General features: G+C 53.1%; 6 protein-coding genes across 6 annotated transcripts; 3 read left to right on the plus strand and 3 right to left on the minus strand.

The window, feature by feature from the left end:
- Positions 1-553: 553 nt before the first annotated feature.
- On the plus strand, positions 554-1,953 carry BDZ83DRAFT_748661 (HAD-superfamily subfamily IIA hydrolase; the record flags this gene model as incomplete). The annotated part of the gene is made up of 2 exons (XM_060513650.1): positions 554-882; positions 942-1,953. The coding sequence occupies 2 exons, from the start codon at positions 554-556 to the stop codon at positions 1,951-1,953; spliced, it is 1,341 nt and encodes a 446-aa protein (XP_060368904.1).
- Positions 1,954-3,046: 1,093 nt separating this feature from the next.
- BDZ83DRAFT_569628 (uncharacterized protein) lies at positions 3,047-4,138 on the minus strand (the record flags this gene model as incomplete). Its single annotated transcript, XM_060504217.1, has 2 exons — positions 3,047-3,781; positions 4,064-4,138. The coding sequence occupies 2 exons, from the start codon at positions 4,136-4,138 to the stop codon at positions 3,047-3,049; spliced, it is 810 nt and encodes a 269-aa protein (XP_060368905.1).
- Positions 4,139-4,180: 42 nt separating this feature from the next.
- Positions 4,181-4,663, plus strand: BDZ83DRAFT_569294 (uncharacterized protein; the record flags this gene model as incomplete). The annotated part of the gene is made up of 2 exons (XM_060504176.1): positions 4,181-4,395; positions 4,492-4,663. The coding sequence occupies 2 exons, from the start codon at positions 4,181-4,183 to the stop codon at positions 4,661-4,663; spliced, it is 387 nt and encodes a 128-aa protein (XP_060368906.1).
- A 653-nt stretch (positions 4,664-5,316) lies between these two features.
- Positions 5,317-5,852, minus strand: BDZ83DRAFT_748664 (the record flags this gene model as incomplete). The annotated part of the gene is made up of 4 exons (XM_060513651.1): positions 5,317-5,404; positions 5,468-5,498; positions 5,678-5,720; positions 5,817-5,852. 4 exons carry the CDS (start codon positions 5,850-5,852, stop codon positions 5,317-5,319), a joined length of 198 nt encoding a protein of 65 aa, XP_060368907.1.
- Positions 5,853-6,297: 445 nt separating this feature from the next.
- BDZ83DRAFT_748665 (mitochondrial large ribosomal subunit) lies at positions 6,298-7,473 on the plus strand (the record flags this gene model as incomplete). Its single annotated transcript, XM_060513652.1, has 3 exons — positions 6,298-6,331; positions 6,445-7,266; positions 7,334-7,473. The coding sequence occupies 3 exons, from the start codon at positions 6,298-6,300 to the stop codon at positions 7,471-7,473; spliced, it is 996 nt and encodes a 331-aa protein (XP_060368908.1).
- A 164-nt stretch (positions 7,474-7,637) lies between these two features.
- BDZ83DRAFT_84700 (uncharacterized protein) lies at positions 7,638-9,229 on the minus strand. Its single transcript, XM_060515953.1, has 4 exons — positions 8,898-9,229; positions 8,620-8,791; positions 8,290-8,564; positions 7,638-8,231 (listed from the first exon to the last, which is right to left on the minus strand). Exons 1-4 carry the CDS (start codon positions 8,985-8,987, stop codon positions 7,842-7,844), a joined length of 927 nt encoding a protein of 308 aa, XP_060368909.1. The 5' UTR covers positions 8,988-9,229; the 3' UTR covers positions 7,638-7,841.
- Positions 9,230-14,157: the final 4,928 nt, after the last annotated feature.

Raw genomic sequence — 14,157 nt, forward strand, 5'->3', positions numbered from 1 at the left:
TAAAATTTCACCACCAGGTAAGGTCCTTGTGTGTATCCGTACAGGGTGGAGCAAGGCTCCTCTTCTGGCCTTGGATCCAAAAAAAAACTTCTCATGCTACTTCGCCTCCACGGTATCCACGACCATGCACGACTCAAGAAACTCATCCCAAGGGTGTCACTGAGCAAGGACCCGCGTTTGCCTGGTTTTAGCGGAGACTTCCACATGTTGGAAGAGGATAGCGCAGGGGCGTCTCGAAAGCGCGCATTTCTGAAAGCGAGAGGCAGGGAGAGAAAGCAGAGACGTCAGCATCAAGTCAAGATGTTCTCATACCAGGAGTATATAACCTGGCAGTCCCCCCGTGATTTCATTTTGGATTATCTACACCTGGCTGTCTTATCACTTCATCCCACTCCTCACTTATCATCTTCGTCGAAAGCTCCGTCTTTGACAGATATAGCTTCACTCTTCACTCTCCAAGCCACTCCCTCTAGCCTAAACATTCGAGGCTTTCAGCTCTTACTCACATTTGATCAACTAATTTTGAGGAGCTTCACTCTCTAAACCAACCATCATGGCTCCCAATCACCGAGCTTCGTCCACCGGCAGCTTCATCGAAAGCATCCAAGCTGCCCGGAAGCAACTGGACAACATGGCACTGAGCACTCCTGATTCCTCGCTCGACGGTTCAGAGGCATCATCCCCTGGCGACTCTCCAGTGGGAAGCCCTGCTAGCGCTCTCTCACCCGTCACCCCTTCGATAACTGTCGATGCTCCCGTAGCCGATAGCTTCGCCTTCGCCTTCGACATTGATGGTGTCCTTATCCGCGGTGGCCGTGCCATTCCCGAGGCCGTCGAGGCCATGAAGGTACTCAACGGCGAGAACGAATACGGCATCCAAATGTAAGTTGCCTTGAACATATCCCCCCAGTGATAGCCGAGACTGACATTGAACTGTCTAGTCCTTATATCTTCCTCACGAACGGAGGCGGCAAGACTGAAGAAGAGAGATGTGGCGACTTGTCAAAACAGATGGAGATTGAAATCTCCCCCGCACAATTCATCTGTGGCCACACCCCCATGAGGGAAATGGCCGATCGATTCAAGACTGTTCTGGTCGTCGGTGGAGAAGGCGAGAAGTGTCGTCAAGTTGCTGAAGGCTACGGCTTCAAGGATGTCATCACACCTGGCGATATCATTAAGCACAACTCGGCCACAACACCATTCCGCAAGCTTACGCCCGATGAGCTCAAGAACTCTCGCGAGCGTGACTTCACCGACGTCACCATCGAGGCTGTCTTCGTCTTCGCGGACTCTCGCGACTGGGCCGGTGACATTCAAATCATGCTCGATATCGCAATGTCCAAGGGCGGCAAGATCGGTACTCTGAGCGAGACCTTCGATGAGGGCCCACCAATCTACTTCTCCCATAACGACGTCGTATGGTCTGCGGCTCACGACAACGTGCGTCTGGGTATGGGTGCTCTCCGCCGTATGCTTGAGGTCGCCTTCAAGGACGTTACCAAGAAGAAGGGCAAGCTCCACACACACGCCTTCGGCAAGCCTCAAGTCAGCACATTTGAGTTCGCGACGAGGCTCTTGCAACAATGGAGACGCCAGCAGCACGGCCTCGACGCCCCTCCCGACACGGTCTACTTCGTCGGCGACACCCCCGAGTCCGATATCCGCGGTACCAACCTGTACGACGAGCACGCGGACAACGAGTGGCACAGCATCCTGGTCAAGACCGGTGTCTACCAGGATGGTACGGAGCCGGCTTACAAGCCCAAGGCTACTGTCAACACCGTCTTAGACGCCGTGCGCTACGGTATCCAGCGCGAGATCCGCAAGCGGGTCGTCACCTCCCTGCGCAAGGACATCCTCGGCGAAGAGGATTGCCTCCGCGCCATGCAGGAGAAGGGTAGCGCGTGTTACACTCCCCTCGAGGAGCGTTCGCAACCAATCTTGGGTTAAAGACTCGGCGAATTTGAGCATTTACAACTTTGCGCGATAAAATGGGATTTTCGGGATATTAGCGGTTTTCCTTTATTCGGTTAAAGCTCTCATCAGAGCTAGCCTCATTTTCTGGAATTGTTTATTCACTTGGACGGAGTAAAAGTGTGATACCAAAGGCGTCAGCAATGAACATCACGTTACAGATAGATGCTAGAGTCATAAAAAGCTTGTCAGCAGATTCGCATCGGTCAAAATATATGGGCGCATTAGCCGCCAAATAACTCTGAAATACTCGCAACATGTATTGATTGTCCATCTTGTGATTTCCTCGAGAGAATTATAGCGGTGAAGAATAGCTCACACGTCGGTTCGCGATAGTTCAACATAGCCCACCATTTATCATTTACGAGTAATTATTCCGCTACAACCGCCTCAACATGTACACCCACACCGAACCAGGCAACGACAACACTACTGCAAGGGAAGCAAGTATCAGGAAAGCATCCTGTTGGCAATCCCCCCTGATGAACCGACGCCGAGCCTGCAGAATACCGTCATTGACGGACCTGGCGCCGCGCCGTTGTCCGCACTGGTCCGCCAAGGACCCGGCCGGCGTCGAATATGAGCTGCATTCCTCTGCTTATTTCCTGATCCCGCCGTTGGCGCTACTGCTCATTAGAGAATTGGTACCCGTGAGAAGCCGAGTTACCCAACACGTCTTTGCTTGGCAGAGCATCTCAGATGTTGCCCAGACGAAGATTGTCTCCAAAGAGTAACCCGATGCCAGTTTTCCCCTCCTCGCATCTCGCATGCTTCTGTGGAGAAAGGAACCCACCGCGCGCGTGGGTTTCCTCACGGGCAGAAATGGATTCGCGGGTTGTTGATCAGCGATGGAGGAGGGGAGGGGAAGAAGTGGAGGAGTTGGCGCACGAGTATGGACCTCGGGAGGAGAGAAGAGTGGAAGAAGTACAAGTACGAAAAGGTATTCACAGAGAGGAGTGTCAGTCTGCTTGTTTGCTATGTGCACACTCCTCCCCATCCCCACCTCCACATGGTGCTGCTCGTCTCCGTCTCCTCGAACCTCCAGGAGTTCCTCCAGCCTCCGCATCTCTTATCGGTCGGTACCAGTAACAGGCTTCGAATCCCTCGGATCCCTGGCCTCGGGCGTCGTAGTGCTAGAGTGAGATTCTGTGAATGTGAAACTGCCCCACTGCGAAGAGGCAGCCCACGGCGCAGCATCGACGGCTTCCTGGCGTTGCCGGCGGTCCTTCACAGCCTCCATCGCGCTGCAGCCGAAGGAAAATCCCGGGACGTACTCGCGGTCGACGCGCAGCCATCCTTTCCAGGCGGCAGTCACGTCACCGGCTCCGAGTGCGCCGATGACTATGGTCCCCCACCATTCCCGGGCGCCGCTGTGGTGACCGCCGTAGAGCATCCAGTTCTCCGCAGCGGCGACGAGCTCGCGGATTTGCTCCGCGCCGATGTTGGTGCCGCATCCGCCTCCGTTTCCGCCGCTGCGGCTATCGGCGTTGCGGCTCTGGCGAGCTGGGCGATGCACGTAGGCGTGGCGCAGGTCGTCTGGGTCACAAAGGAGGCGAGTTGCGTCGAACCGATGCTCCGTATCGAGGATCAGTACCGTCTTGTTATGCGGATGTGACAAAAGGGCCGAGACGAGTGCGTAGACGAGCGGGAGTTGGCGGCCGGTCACAGCCAACGGAGCGAACTTTGTTGCACGAAAATTCCGATGGACAAGATCGTCAAGACCGGGAACGGGATAGAACTTTGGGTGCTTCGATTTATTTATTGGCGCATCGGGATCAACCGCTATGCGGAGGGCATGCAGTATCTGCGGTGCTGAATGTCAGTGCCAGTGCACATGTACGACTTCATTGTGATCAATTCGATGATGCGGGGTTCGACTTGAGTGCAAGTGATGAGATTGAAGATAGCTGCTGTTGGGGTTAAGCAAAGGTCTTGAGGATTTCGGCGAGGTTCGTTACACGGACGGAAAGTTGAACGGAAACATCAACTCATCCAGCTTTCATCGACCGGAACCAACTGAAGAAGCCTCCACTCAACTCAACCCTCCAGCTTGCGCAAACAAAGTGGAGTCGTGATTCTTGCGTACCTCGTCAAGGTTCGTCTCTTCGATCTCGCCCAGCAGCCTTGCGCCGGCTAGAGAGGCCGCCGAGGGCATCTCCATCTCCATATCCGTCGCTGTCGCCGTCGCCGCCGCCGCTAGAAAATGTCGCCGCCGTGTGCCGCGTTCCCACCGTCAAAATTGGGTGTGCACGTCCAGGCTGATGTCAAAGGGAAGAAGCGCAAGCTGCCTATAGGCGCCGATGTCGACCTGACCAAGTGTGCGTTGAAGGAGATGACGCAGTACAGGTGCTTCGTCGAGAACTCGCAGTCCCGAAATAGCCCGGTCCGCTGCTGGCCGATTCACCGACTCTTCCGACAGTGAGTTTTGATTTCTTCTGATACCTTCTCCTTTCCAATGTCGCACAACTATCCGCCGCCGGGGATATCGTTCACTGATTGTTTGTGATTCACTAGATGTCAGGATAAAAAGGGCACGTTCATGGTTGAGACTACGGCCTGGGAGGGTTCAAAGTCAGACCCCACCACCCGTCACAACTCCCAAGCTACAGGCAACGGCAAATCGCAAGACGGCCATTCTAGTGAGCCAGCATATCATCAATGGTCTCAGGCATGGGAGGATGAATGAGCCAGGGAATCATTGTTTCCGGTGTATATATGGCATTTAGACGCATGCTGCAGGTTACCAAACTGTGTATAGCCTGGCGATCTCATTCGAAGCGCAGAGTAGGCGCACGTGGCTGATCGGATGATGATACGATCTGGCTGGACTACGTCTTGGGTAATTGATCCAAGGTCATCGAAATCAAAGCTGTATTTATACTCGTAGATCATATAGCAACGCTCCCACGTCAATCATATATAACATCAACACAGGTCTGAGAGATAAAGCCTGTACCCTCGGGGGAAATGAGATAGTCAGACGAGAAAGACCTGGTCCTCTCAAATCGTACAGCAATCGTTCGCACTGGTCTTATACGAGGTTTCAGCAAAGCAAGACCCTTCAACGTAGAGACTGCATGGATCCAGTGACATTGCACTGGTGGACAATGGTCCGCCGACCAAGGCGACTAACATCGACGCATGCATCGAATCAATTCACATAAAGAGGCTCTTGGTTCAATTGCTGAAGTGTATGGTACAATCGGGGTTGGATGGTCAACTGATGAAGCCCGTATCTTGTCTATGACTGCAAATGCCCTCTCGTGCTTCCTCCGCCCAATCTAGCAGACCATCTCAATTCGCTCCCTTCCCGCTTCGTCTCGGCTGTTTGATTTTCGCTTATGCCTTGCGGGCCTCGGCCTTTTGCTGCTCGAGCTTGGCGTAGTAGCTGTCGCGGGCGTTCGTGCGCGGCATGTGGAAGCCGTACCTATGATTCAATCTTAGTTTTCGGGGGTGGGATTTCTATAGAATTCAGTCGATGATCGCGTACCAGTAGACGTTGGCCATGGCGAAACCGAGACCTGTAAAGGCATCGTTAACTGAGTCATTCTCGGATTATGTCGTAAAGAAAGGGTGGAACACTGGAGTAGCAGATCGCTGCATGTTTGAATTCGAGAGGCTCAATTGATGCATGTCACCCTCAATCATCCAGCAGCAGCAAATCTGCAAACTCCAGCCCTGCCCACGGATAAGAGCTTACCAAGGGCGATACCAAGGTCGAGAACGAGGTTGCGTCGCAGCATCTGTCAGTTGTCGTTAGCCCACAGTCCCTTGCCCTTCGTCTTCTTCCTCCGTGATTCCGGCGGAAATTCTATGTTTGGATGGGGAGAAAAACGCACGCCCGTGATGGGCTTAACAGCAGTAGCGCCGGCCATTGTGATGTGTAAAGCGGAGAGGGTTGTGGTGGTCGATTGAGCCGAGAGTTCGTAATCGGAGGGTTGTTTGACGATGCTGAGATCTTTGGCGGGTAGCTCGAATGGTCTGATCAATTCGCGCGGAAGGAAATGTCACGTGATGTTCAATTACTCTCCAACCAAGGTAATGGCTCTGTGACGGCTGCTACCGGGCCTTAGCTAAGCAATTCGGTGATTGAAACTGCTTCGCCCTGGTTGGCCATGGTATTTTTCATTGCATCTCAGCCAGAACACAAAAGCCTTAGGTAAGCAGGCTGGCCGGAGGAACGCCGGCTAAACGCCCGGAGACGTGGCTCAGGTGCGACCGTCAACGCGCATGGGATCTTCCGAGCATTTTTTCCCGTAACGGGTGGATTGAAGCTGGTTGGTGATCAATCAGCTTGAATCAGCAACACCAGTAGCAGCCATGAGTCTTCCCACGAGGCGGTTGGCCTCAGCCGGTATGTTTCCAATTGATATTATTTCGGCTTCGTCCAATCTTCCAAATTGTGTTCTATTGCCGTCAGCTTCTGAATCGGGCTCCCTAAGTAGCTAACCTTCCCTGAACTATTAGCTCCCTCAACACTCCAAGCTATCACCCGACCGATTCCTCGATCATTCATCCTGCCCATTCGACCAGCTACCCAGGTTCGAAGCAAATGGACTCTCGGCAGTATCTTCGGCAGCCGTCGCGGCAAGCGAGCCCAAGCTTCCGATGATATGATGGGCGAGAATCTCGACGACCCCAAGGTCCGCGAACGCTTTGCCGAGTCACAGCAGCCCAAGATGTCTAGCTCAATCTTCGAGGAGGAAGTCGACGATGTCGTCGCGGACAGCAAAAAGGGCGGATCCAAGGCTCAAGCTGCCCAGGCGTCGGTGAAGACACCAGAGACGATGGCGTGGCGCCTCGACCCCGATCCGCGAAGTCGTCTCCGCTGGGAGAGAAAGAAGGTCATCCAGATGGTGCGCAAGAACGGCCATGTCACCCGTGAGGAGCGTATCGCACAGACCGAGAAGAAGTTGTCTCACAAGAGCCCCTTTTTGGAGACCAGCGTCAAGAAGCTCGTGCATCTGGCGCGCCAGATTCAGGGCAAGTCCCTCGAAGAGGCCGTTCTGCAGATGTCGTACTCTAAGAAGAAGATGGCGGCCGAAGTCAAGTACCAGCTGGAGGAGGCCAGAGATTTGGCTGTTGTTACCCGTCGCATGGGCATCGGCCGCGTTGCCACCAACGTGCAGCCCATCAAAATTCAGACCAAGGAAGGCAAGACCATGACCATCACAGACCCGACAAGACTCTATGTTGCTGAAGCCTGGGTTGGTCGAGGACCTTGGAGGGCCAAGGAACTTGATTACAAGGGCAGAGGCAGATTCGGCATCATGCAATCGCCCTCAACCAGTACGTTTGATACTTTCCTATTCTGCCACTCAATCTTGTCTGTTGTGAGATTAACAATAGTTGGCAGGCATTTCGATCGTCTTGAAGGAGGAAAAAACGAGGATACGGGAGCACACGGAGAAGTTGGCCAAGCAGGCGAGGAGAAAGCCCTGGGTACATTTGCCTGACCGACCAGTGACGGCTCAGAGACCCTACTACTCATGGTAAAGAAAAAGTCACGACTGGAAGACACGTAACCGGAAGTGCTTGGAATACCATCTTGTAACACACTCAAAACCTGTAAGAATATGTACAATGAAAAGCTGTCATAGAGTCCTTTACGCCATCTTCGCTGCCAATTCCCCTCACCTTACCGGTGCCTTCGGGTGTATGTATGCAATAGAAATAGGATATCCCGTGGTATAATGCTGACCTTTTTTCGACAACCGCCCCTGAACCCCAGTCCGCCGCCACCGCTCATTAACATTCATTTAGTCATAATTCATGTAGTGGAAGATTTCCGCTTGCACTGCTCATCTGCTTTAGATGGGCCAATCAAAAAGACGAGCATGATGAGTGCCTCGGTGAACTGCTTCTCACTCGAAACGTCTGGGTGACTGGCGCGGCAACATGTCTTCGTACCTTCTCGACTTCATCTCAAGCTCCGAGTGGTTCTTGTCTTTCATGCCGATGAAACCTCCAGTGTAGTCTCTTCCGGAGCCAGGCATCGGGCCTGAAATTTGCATAGACTTTGTACGGTTCTTTGGCCGTCTAATGAGAAGCCACAAGGCCAAGGCGATGGCTAGGACACCGACACCTGCTCCCACTCCGATACCTATCTTGGCAGATGAAGAGAGGCCTGCAGCATCGCTCTCTAGGTTGCCCGCTCCGGTCTCCGAGGCTGAACCGGATTGCGATGGGCGAGCTCCGGTAGATGTCGACGTCGACCACGAAGAGGTGGAGGACAATGACCTGGTGGATGTGGCCTGGAATGAGTTAGTCAGGGCTGAAGCTATCATCATGAACTGACAGTATAAAGCTTACGAGGGTGGTTGAGACTGCACTCGACGGCTGGAAAGCCTGAGCAGTATCGGTGACAGGGTTGCCAGAGGTTTCCCATGGAGCTGTTTTGGCGACTTCAGAGGAAGCGGGGGTCTCAGCAGCGCTGGGTTTCGGCGGCTCGCTCGAGCTTGACGGTGACGGTGGCGGCTGAGAAGTCGACGGCAGCACCGCCGGGGGTGTTGTCTGCTGAACGGCGGGTGTGGAAGGCGGTGGGTTTGACGCAGGCGGTGTTGAAGCAGGAGGTACTTGCGTAGCAGCTATTATGGAAAGTCAGTGATGTCTTTGCTGGATCAGGGAAGGAAGTTATCTCACTTGCACATAGACCCGCGACATATTCATTGACTTTGGGTGCTACATCTGCAGTGCATGACTGCGAGGCGCAATCGCGAACACCAAACACAAAGTCTTGCTGTTTACACAGGCAGGTATTGTCTCCAGATGCGCAACCAAAGCCTTTGGCAATGACATTGTTGACACAGGTAATCTGCGGGGCAAGAACGTGTTAGTCCTTGATACTCGCTCAGTTTTCTAGAAATGTGTCTTGATGCAGCCAATCATGTCTCTAAATGATCGTCTTTTCAGTGACTTACACCACAAGGTGGCAATGAATCCAGTTGTGCGCAGACATTGCCAAGAAGGGCCGTAATGGCGAAAGCCCGAACCCAGAAACGACGTCTCATAATGAGATCGGTGAAGGTAAGTGCGACAGGATACTTGATGTAATTAACGTCAAGTGAAGTGTATTGGAGACAAATTTCCGGCCTGTCACTTTCTGGAATCACCTAACACCTGACGCGCATAGGACCAGATCTTTTAAAGTGTCGCACAGAAGTTCATGGTCTGTCCCGAGTTCAGGTGGTTGGTGAGGTACTCTGGCACGGCGCTGATGTTTGTATGAAGATATGGCGTTCGTTACGTGGCGCGAAATAGACCCAGAGAACGTATGAGACTGCTCGACAGACAGTCAAGGTGACGAAAGAGGCGAGGAAATTGACAAGAGAACGCGAACCCCGAAGACTCGGTGAGGTAAATGGCTGAAGTGATCTGGGTCAAGACAGGCGGCAGATGGTCGACGTAGCGAGACAGAGAGTCAGGTCAAGTCAAGCTGGATGGACTTGCAGCGGGAGGGGGCGGTAGAGGCGAAACAAGTTGACCAAAGCTGGAATGGAAGATAAACGGTCCAGGCGAAGTGGGAGGAATGGAAGAGAAAAGCCGGCGTGGAACGAGTTGGGGAGAAAAGCTGAAGAAGATTCCGAATGGGCAGAAGAGAAAAAACAAGGTACACGGCGAAGAGAAAAGAAGGGAAGAAGCTCGCAGGTGAGGTTCCGGGGGAATGAGAAGGGAGCGGGGAGCGAGGGTGATATTTCAGATTTAGAGAGGGAGGAGGGATATTGCCGTATTGAAGAAGGAACACGGTCCTACTCCCACACCCACATGTCCCTCGCACTTGCACTTACAATGGCAGTTCCTCCCTGGACTACCTTGCCTCCACAGAGAGAGCGGTGCAACTTGCCTTACCAAGTTGGCTTACCTACATGCAGAAGAGACGCGGGAGGACGTGGGCCAACAGTAATGGCAGGGGCCAACCGATCCGATGGGATCATGGGATGGAAGGCACTGTTGGCCCGTCTGAGATGCACGGGGCTGCCCTGGTTCGTGAGCAAAGAATCTAGATACATCCTCGGACAAGTAAAATAACGCAGAGAGCCAGGTCACTCATGACGAAGGGGGGCCTTCCTTCCTCCTTCTATCAAGAACAGGGGAAAGGGGGTGGGGGAAGAAATAGAAGGGGACCAAAAAGGTACGAGCACGGGCAGGAGGCTGTGAAGGCAGCCCGGGGTTTCCCTCTGGTGCAAGTGCGACGTTGGCAGTTGACAGCCCGCGGACCTTGTCGCGTCCACGTTAAATTAGTACAGTCGCGTCAAATAGAGGTATAGACGGAGACGTGTTTGACTATTTGTCTTCTCTATCGGTTTTGATGGCATCCGACGTGTTGCGTACCTTAGCCTGAAGTTTGCAGGCCCATACTCAAGGTAGACAGGGTAAGTCGCGGCAGACGAATAATGGTGGTGACAGACGTGTCGGGCCATTTGCTGGCTGATACTGGATAGTCCTCTCTGAACTCTGGACTGATGAGCTACCTATAGCACCTTACCTTGCTTCTTACTTGTACTTCTTCAAGCAAGCAGGTAGACAAAAGTGACAGAGACGTACCTTTGGCAAGTATCTTGATGCGAGGGGTGGACGGGTTTGAGAAGGGAGCAGGCCCGGGCGCTTTCCAGGTTGGTTGAGGTAAACTCAGGTATTCCCTTACCTAAGGTAGGCACCCTTGGCACCTTACCTTATTCACCTCAGGGCAACATAGACTGGAACGAGGAAAAGGAAGGAGAGGCCCCGAGGGTTTAGTATGGCTGCATCATGCTCCTGCATGCCCTTGTCTTTCTCGTCTTTTGGCTTTTTGACACAATCAGCCTGCCTTACCTCGAGCATCACCGCAAAAGCTGCGTCATCCGATGATTCAACAAGAGACGCACATGGATTTTCCATCCGAGGTGAGGCAACGATCAAGTGGGAGACTCTCGACCTTCTCGTCACCCTTGGCTCGTTATGCGTACCTACGTTCCCCGTTGAGGCAAGTCACATCGGCGGCTCGCCATGGATTCTGGTGGAGGATCCCCAACTGGGCCTGGGCCCGATCTGAGGGAGACTACTCTGAGTCTGTGCCGCGAGCTGCCAGCCAGGATGAGCCCGCTTTGACAGGGGTTGCGGAAATGGCAATGGGGGTCCAGGGATGACGTTCCATGGAGGGGGAAGCCTGGTGAATGGCAAAGCCGACTTAGCCATTCATCCACTCTTCTTGATGAATATTCGCATGATTCGGACGTACAGCTTCCATCTCCAATTGCCTCGTAAGGATGAAGTGTTTTCCCTATTTCTCGAAGTATCCCACATTCTTTGTTGCCTCTTACTTTCGACGGGCTACAGAGTAAGAATGATGAGGACAATACGGCAGGTCCAGTTCGCGGCGCATAACGTTGGCTCATGTTTGCACATCAAAGTAGCACTGATACAGGTGTGCCGTCGTGGGGTTGCACCTGAGCCGTCCTATCAAATCTTACAGATCGTCCGAAGCTATTCTTGAAGAATAAGCCACGCACGAATTCGGCCCCGTCTCTAACAGGACCTTGTCGGATTGTTGGCGAACGCTGGCCCCATCCGACCCCAACGACCTGCTATTTGCCTGGTCGTCCGATCCCTAGTCGTAGTCGCAGCCAGGGGTCGGTTGGCTGGATAGGAATCGCTTGTAGTTGCGACACGGGGCTCAGTCAAAGCCCCCTCGCGCGACGTGCCCCCGTAGCTAAAGACTACCAAAACGAAGGTTGGCGGCAGATTGGCAGAAAGGGGGCGAATCCAGCCTGTGAACTGCGCTTTCTGGGCTCTTGCCCGATGAGGGGTCGATAACGGTCAAGCACGTGCCTAGGTACGTTCATTCACCGCTTAGCTCGTCGCTGGTTCCGAGGCTGATCTGCGCTAGGCAGGTCGTGTATCTTGCCGCCGCAAGCCACCGCACATCAATCGTTTCGCCCTAGACTTAGGGAAGCACGGAGGATGGGAAAAAGGAGACGGGCGCGACGGGCTCGGAGCGCATCGTCCAAAATCCATCCCGACACCCAAGTCCAAGGTAAGGCAGATGCGATAAAACTTCCTTTTCCGATCTGCTCACTTAGCCTGTGCATACTGCGCACCATCATACGACGATTCCGTCGTCATCCAACAAGGGAACGAGACTGCAGCATGACAAACCGTGTGCCCGAAAAGGAAAGCAAGAACCTGGGAATTCCATGTTCCATCGGGCTGCATGAACTGCGGATGCCGGTGCGGCACTCCCGTCGCCGGCATGGGGACCTGGACGGCCTTACCTAAGGCACCTACCTTACTGTGTAAGGTACTCCGTAGTCTCTGATGTATTCCTTCTCTTCCATTACCCTGAAGGCAAGGCACACCTTATGTAAGCTGTCATCCGATGGTGCTGGTAAGACTGATGAGAGGTCGCAAGCCTTGAGATGAAATGGGTTTCTGACAACCTCAAGCAAGTTGCAATAGTCCTTGCTCAGACATGTGCCGCTTACCTACTTGACTGATGTAAGGAACGCGCCCTAAATACTAATCTCACTCGAGGTAACCTTGGCTTAAAGATAAACGTTCTAGGAATAGGTACGAATGCCTTTGTGAAGTACCATCGTGAAAAAAGTCAAGAAGTTTGTGAACTCGCGCTGAGGGTGTTCTCGCATTCAACCGATAGTATTCTTCCAATCCTGTTCGTTCCCACCAAACGCCTGCTATCCTGATCGTCCGTATGCCCTCCTTGCACAGCAGCAGTCCCACGTCATGAGGGCAAACTCATTATTCACCACTCGGCATGTTTTGGTCAAATGGGAGACTTGCGCATTTACCGCCTGTTACTCCTCCACCTCTCGCCCCCGCACAAAATATTCGAATGGGCAGACAGAATGAACTTACAAAGTACCGCTGTCATGGCCCCTCGCTCCCCTGTTTCAGCGCTCTTTTGAGTCGGATGGGAAGCCTCTATCCACTCACAACGGCTTCGAGCCCTGGACAATGCTTGCCAGATCTCTCGGCTTTTCTGTTGCTGCACTTTACCCACACTGTCTTGCTGCTAACTCCAAGATGTAGCCGGAACAATTGGCCTGCCCAAGACGTGGGTGATTCTCCGTCGCCTGTCGTACCATCGTTACAGCCGGGACCTGTGGAAGCATCTAAAGAACTTCACTTATTCTTTCAGACGTCCGCATTCGACTGCTAGGGCCTCATGGCAGCTAGCCCATGTCCAAATGTCCACGGCTTGCCCTGTCGCACGCCGCATTCCCCGCTTGCTTCTTTCTGCCCCTTCATCTTGACCTGAACATGGCCTTGCCGTCGATAAATGGACTCGCTTGTCGTGGATTCATGCGCCTCGCGGCATCACGGCTACTGGCAAACAAGGCTATATTCCAATTGCGATAAGTCGGCTGTTCTGCTATATGTGGCTTGCGTTGCCCAGGACAGGCATCCCCTGCGCATGAATCAGACGGGGCGCGCTGCAACAAGCACCACAAAGGCGGAGCTTTCTCGACAACTATAACGGCCGCTTGCCCAGATTTATTTTTTGGATTCCCCATTGCGGTCTCATGTTAATGGCTGAGCCAACTCGTCATTCCGGGTCACGGTGCACTGCGAATGCGGAGCATTCTGAGGATAGCGGCAAGCGGCAGTGCCATTTAGGTTCTCCATTGCCAAACCTCTTGACGCCCAGTCATATAGCATAAATACATTGCGATCCCTCAGCTGGTCTTATTTGTTAAGCGTAGCTGCAACTCGATGCGGATGAACGTGGGCTTATTGCATTGCACCCCAGCCAGAACGCCGTCTTCGCTCTTCGAGCAAATGAGACAGCTTCGTGAAAATTTTGTTGTGGTGTAGCTGATTTGGTTGGGTTAAGACGGCGACGGGTGCCTGTCTTCGTCTCTGCCGACTCCGCTCTCCCGGACCATGGCTCCGGCGTTGAGACCGACAGGTGGGTGACGGAATGACCTGCTGCTAAACGCATCCCGAATTTTCTACGTCTATCGCGATCTCTACCTCTATTACAGCCTCTATGCCATGTGTACAATTATTTGCTCTTTCTTGAATGACATTCCATGTACATCATCCCTAAAGAGCCATTATCCCAGTGAGACTGTGACAACAAAGAAAATTGTAATAGTTTTAGAAGGAGGGTTAATTATATGCTGACCAGCTATTACTTTACCACTCGCTTGACGGACAGTCGTATCAAACCAGCATGCAGCG

The sequence above is a fragment of the Colletotrichum acutatum genome (genome assembly GCF_030867785.1).
Source record: "Colletotrichum acutatum strain CBS 112980 chromosome Unknown BDZ83scaffold_14, whole genome shotgun sequence".
In the NCBI taxonomy this organism is placed as follows: Eukaryota; Fungi; Ascomycota; class Sordariomycetes; order Glomerellales; family Glomerellaceae; genus Colletotrichum; species Colletotrichum acutatum.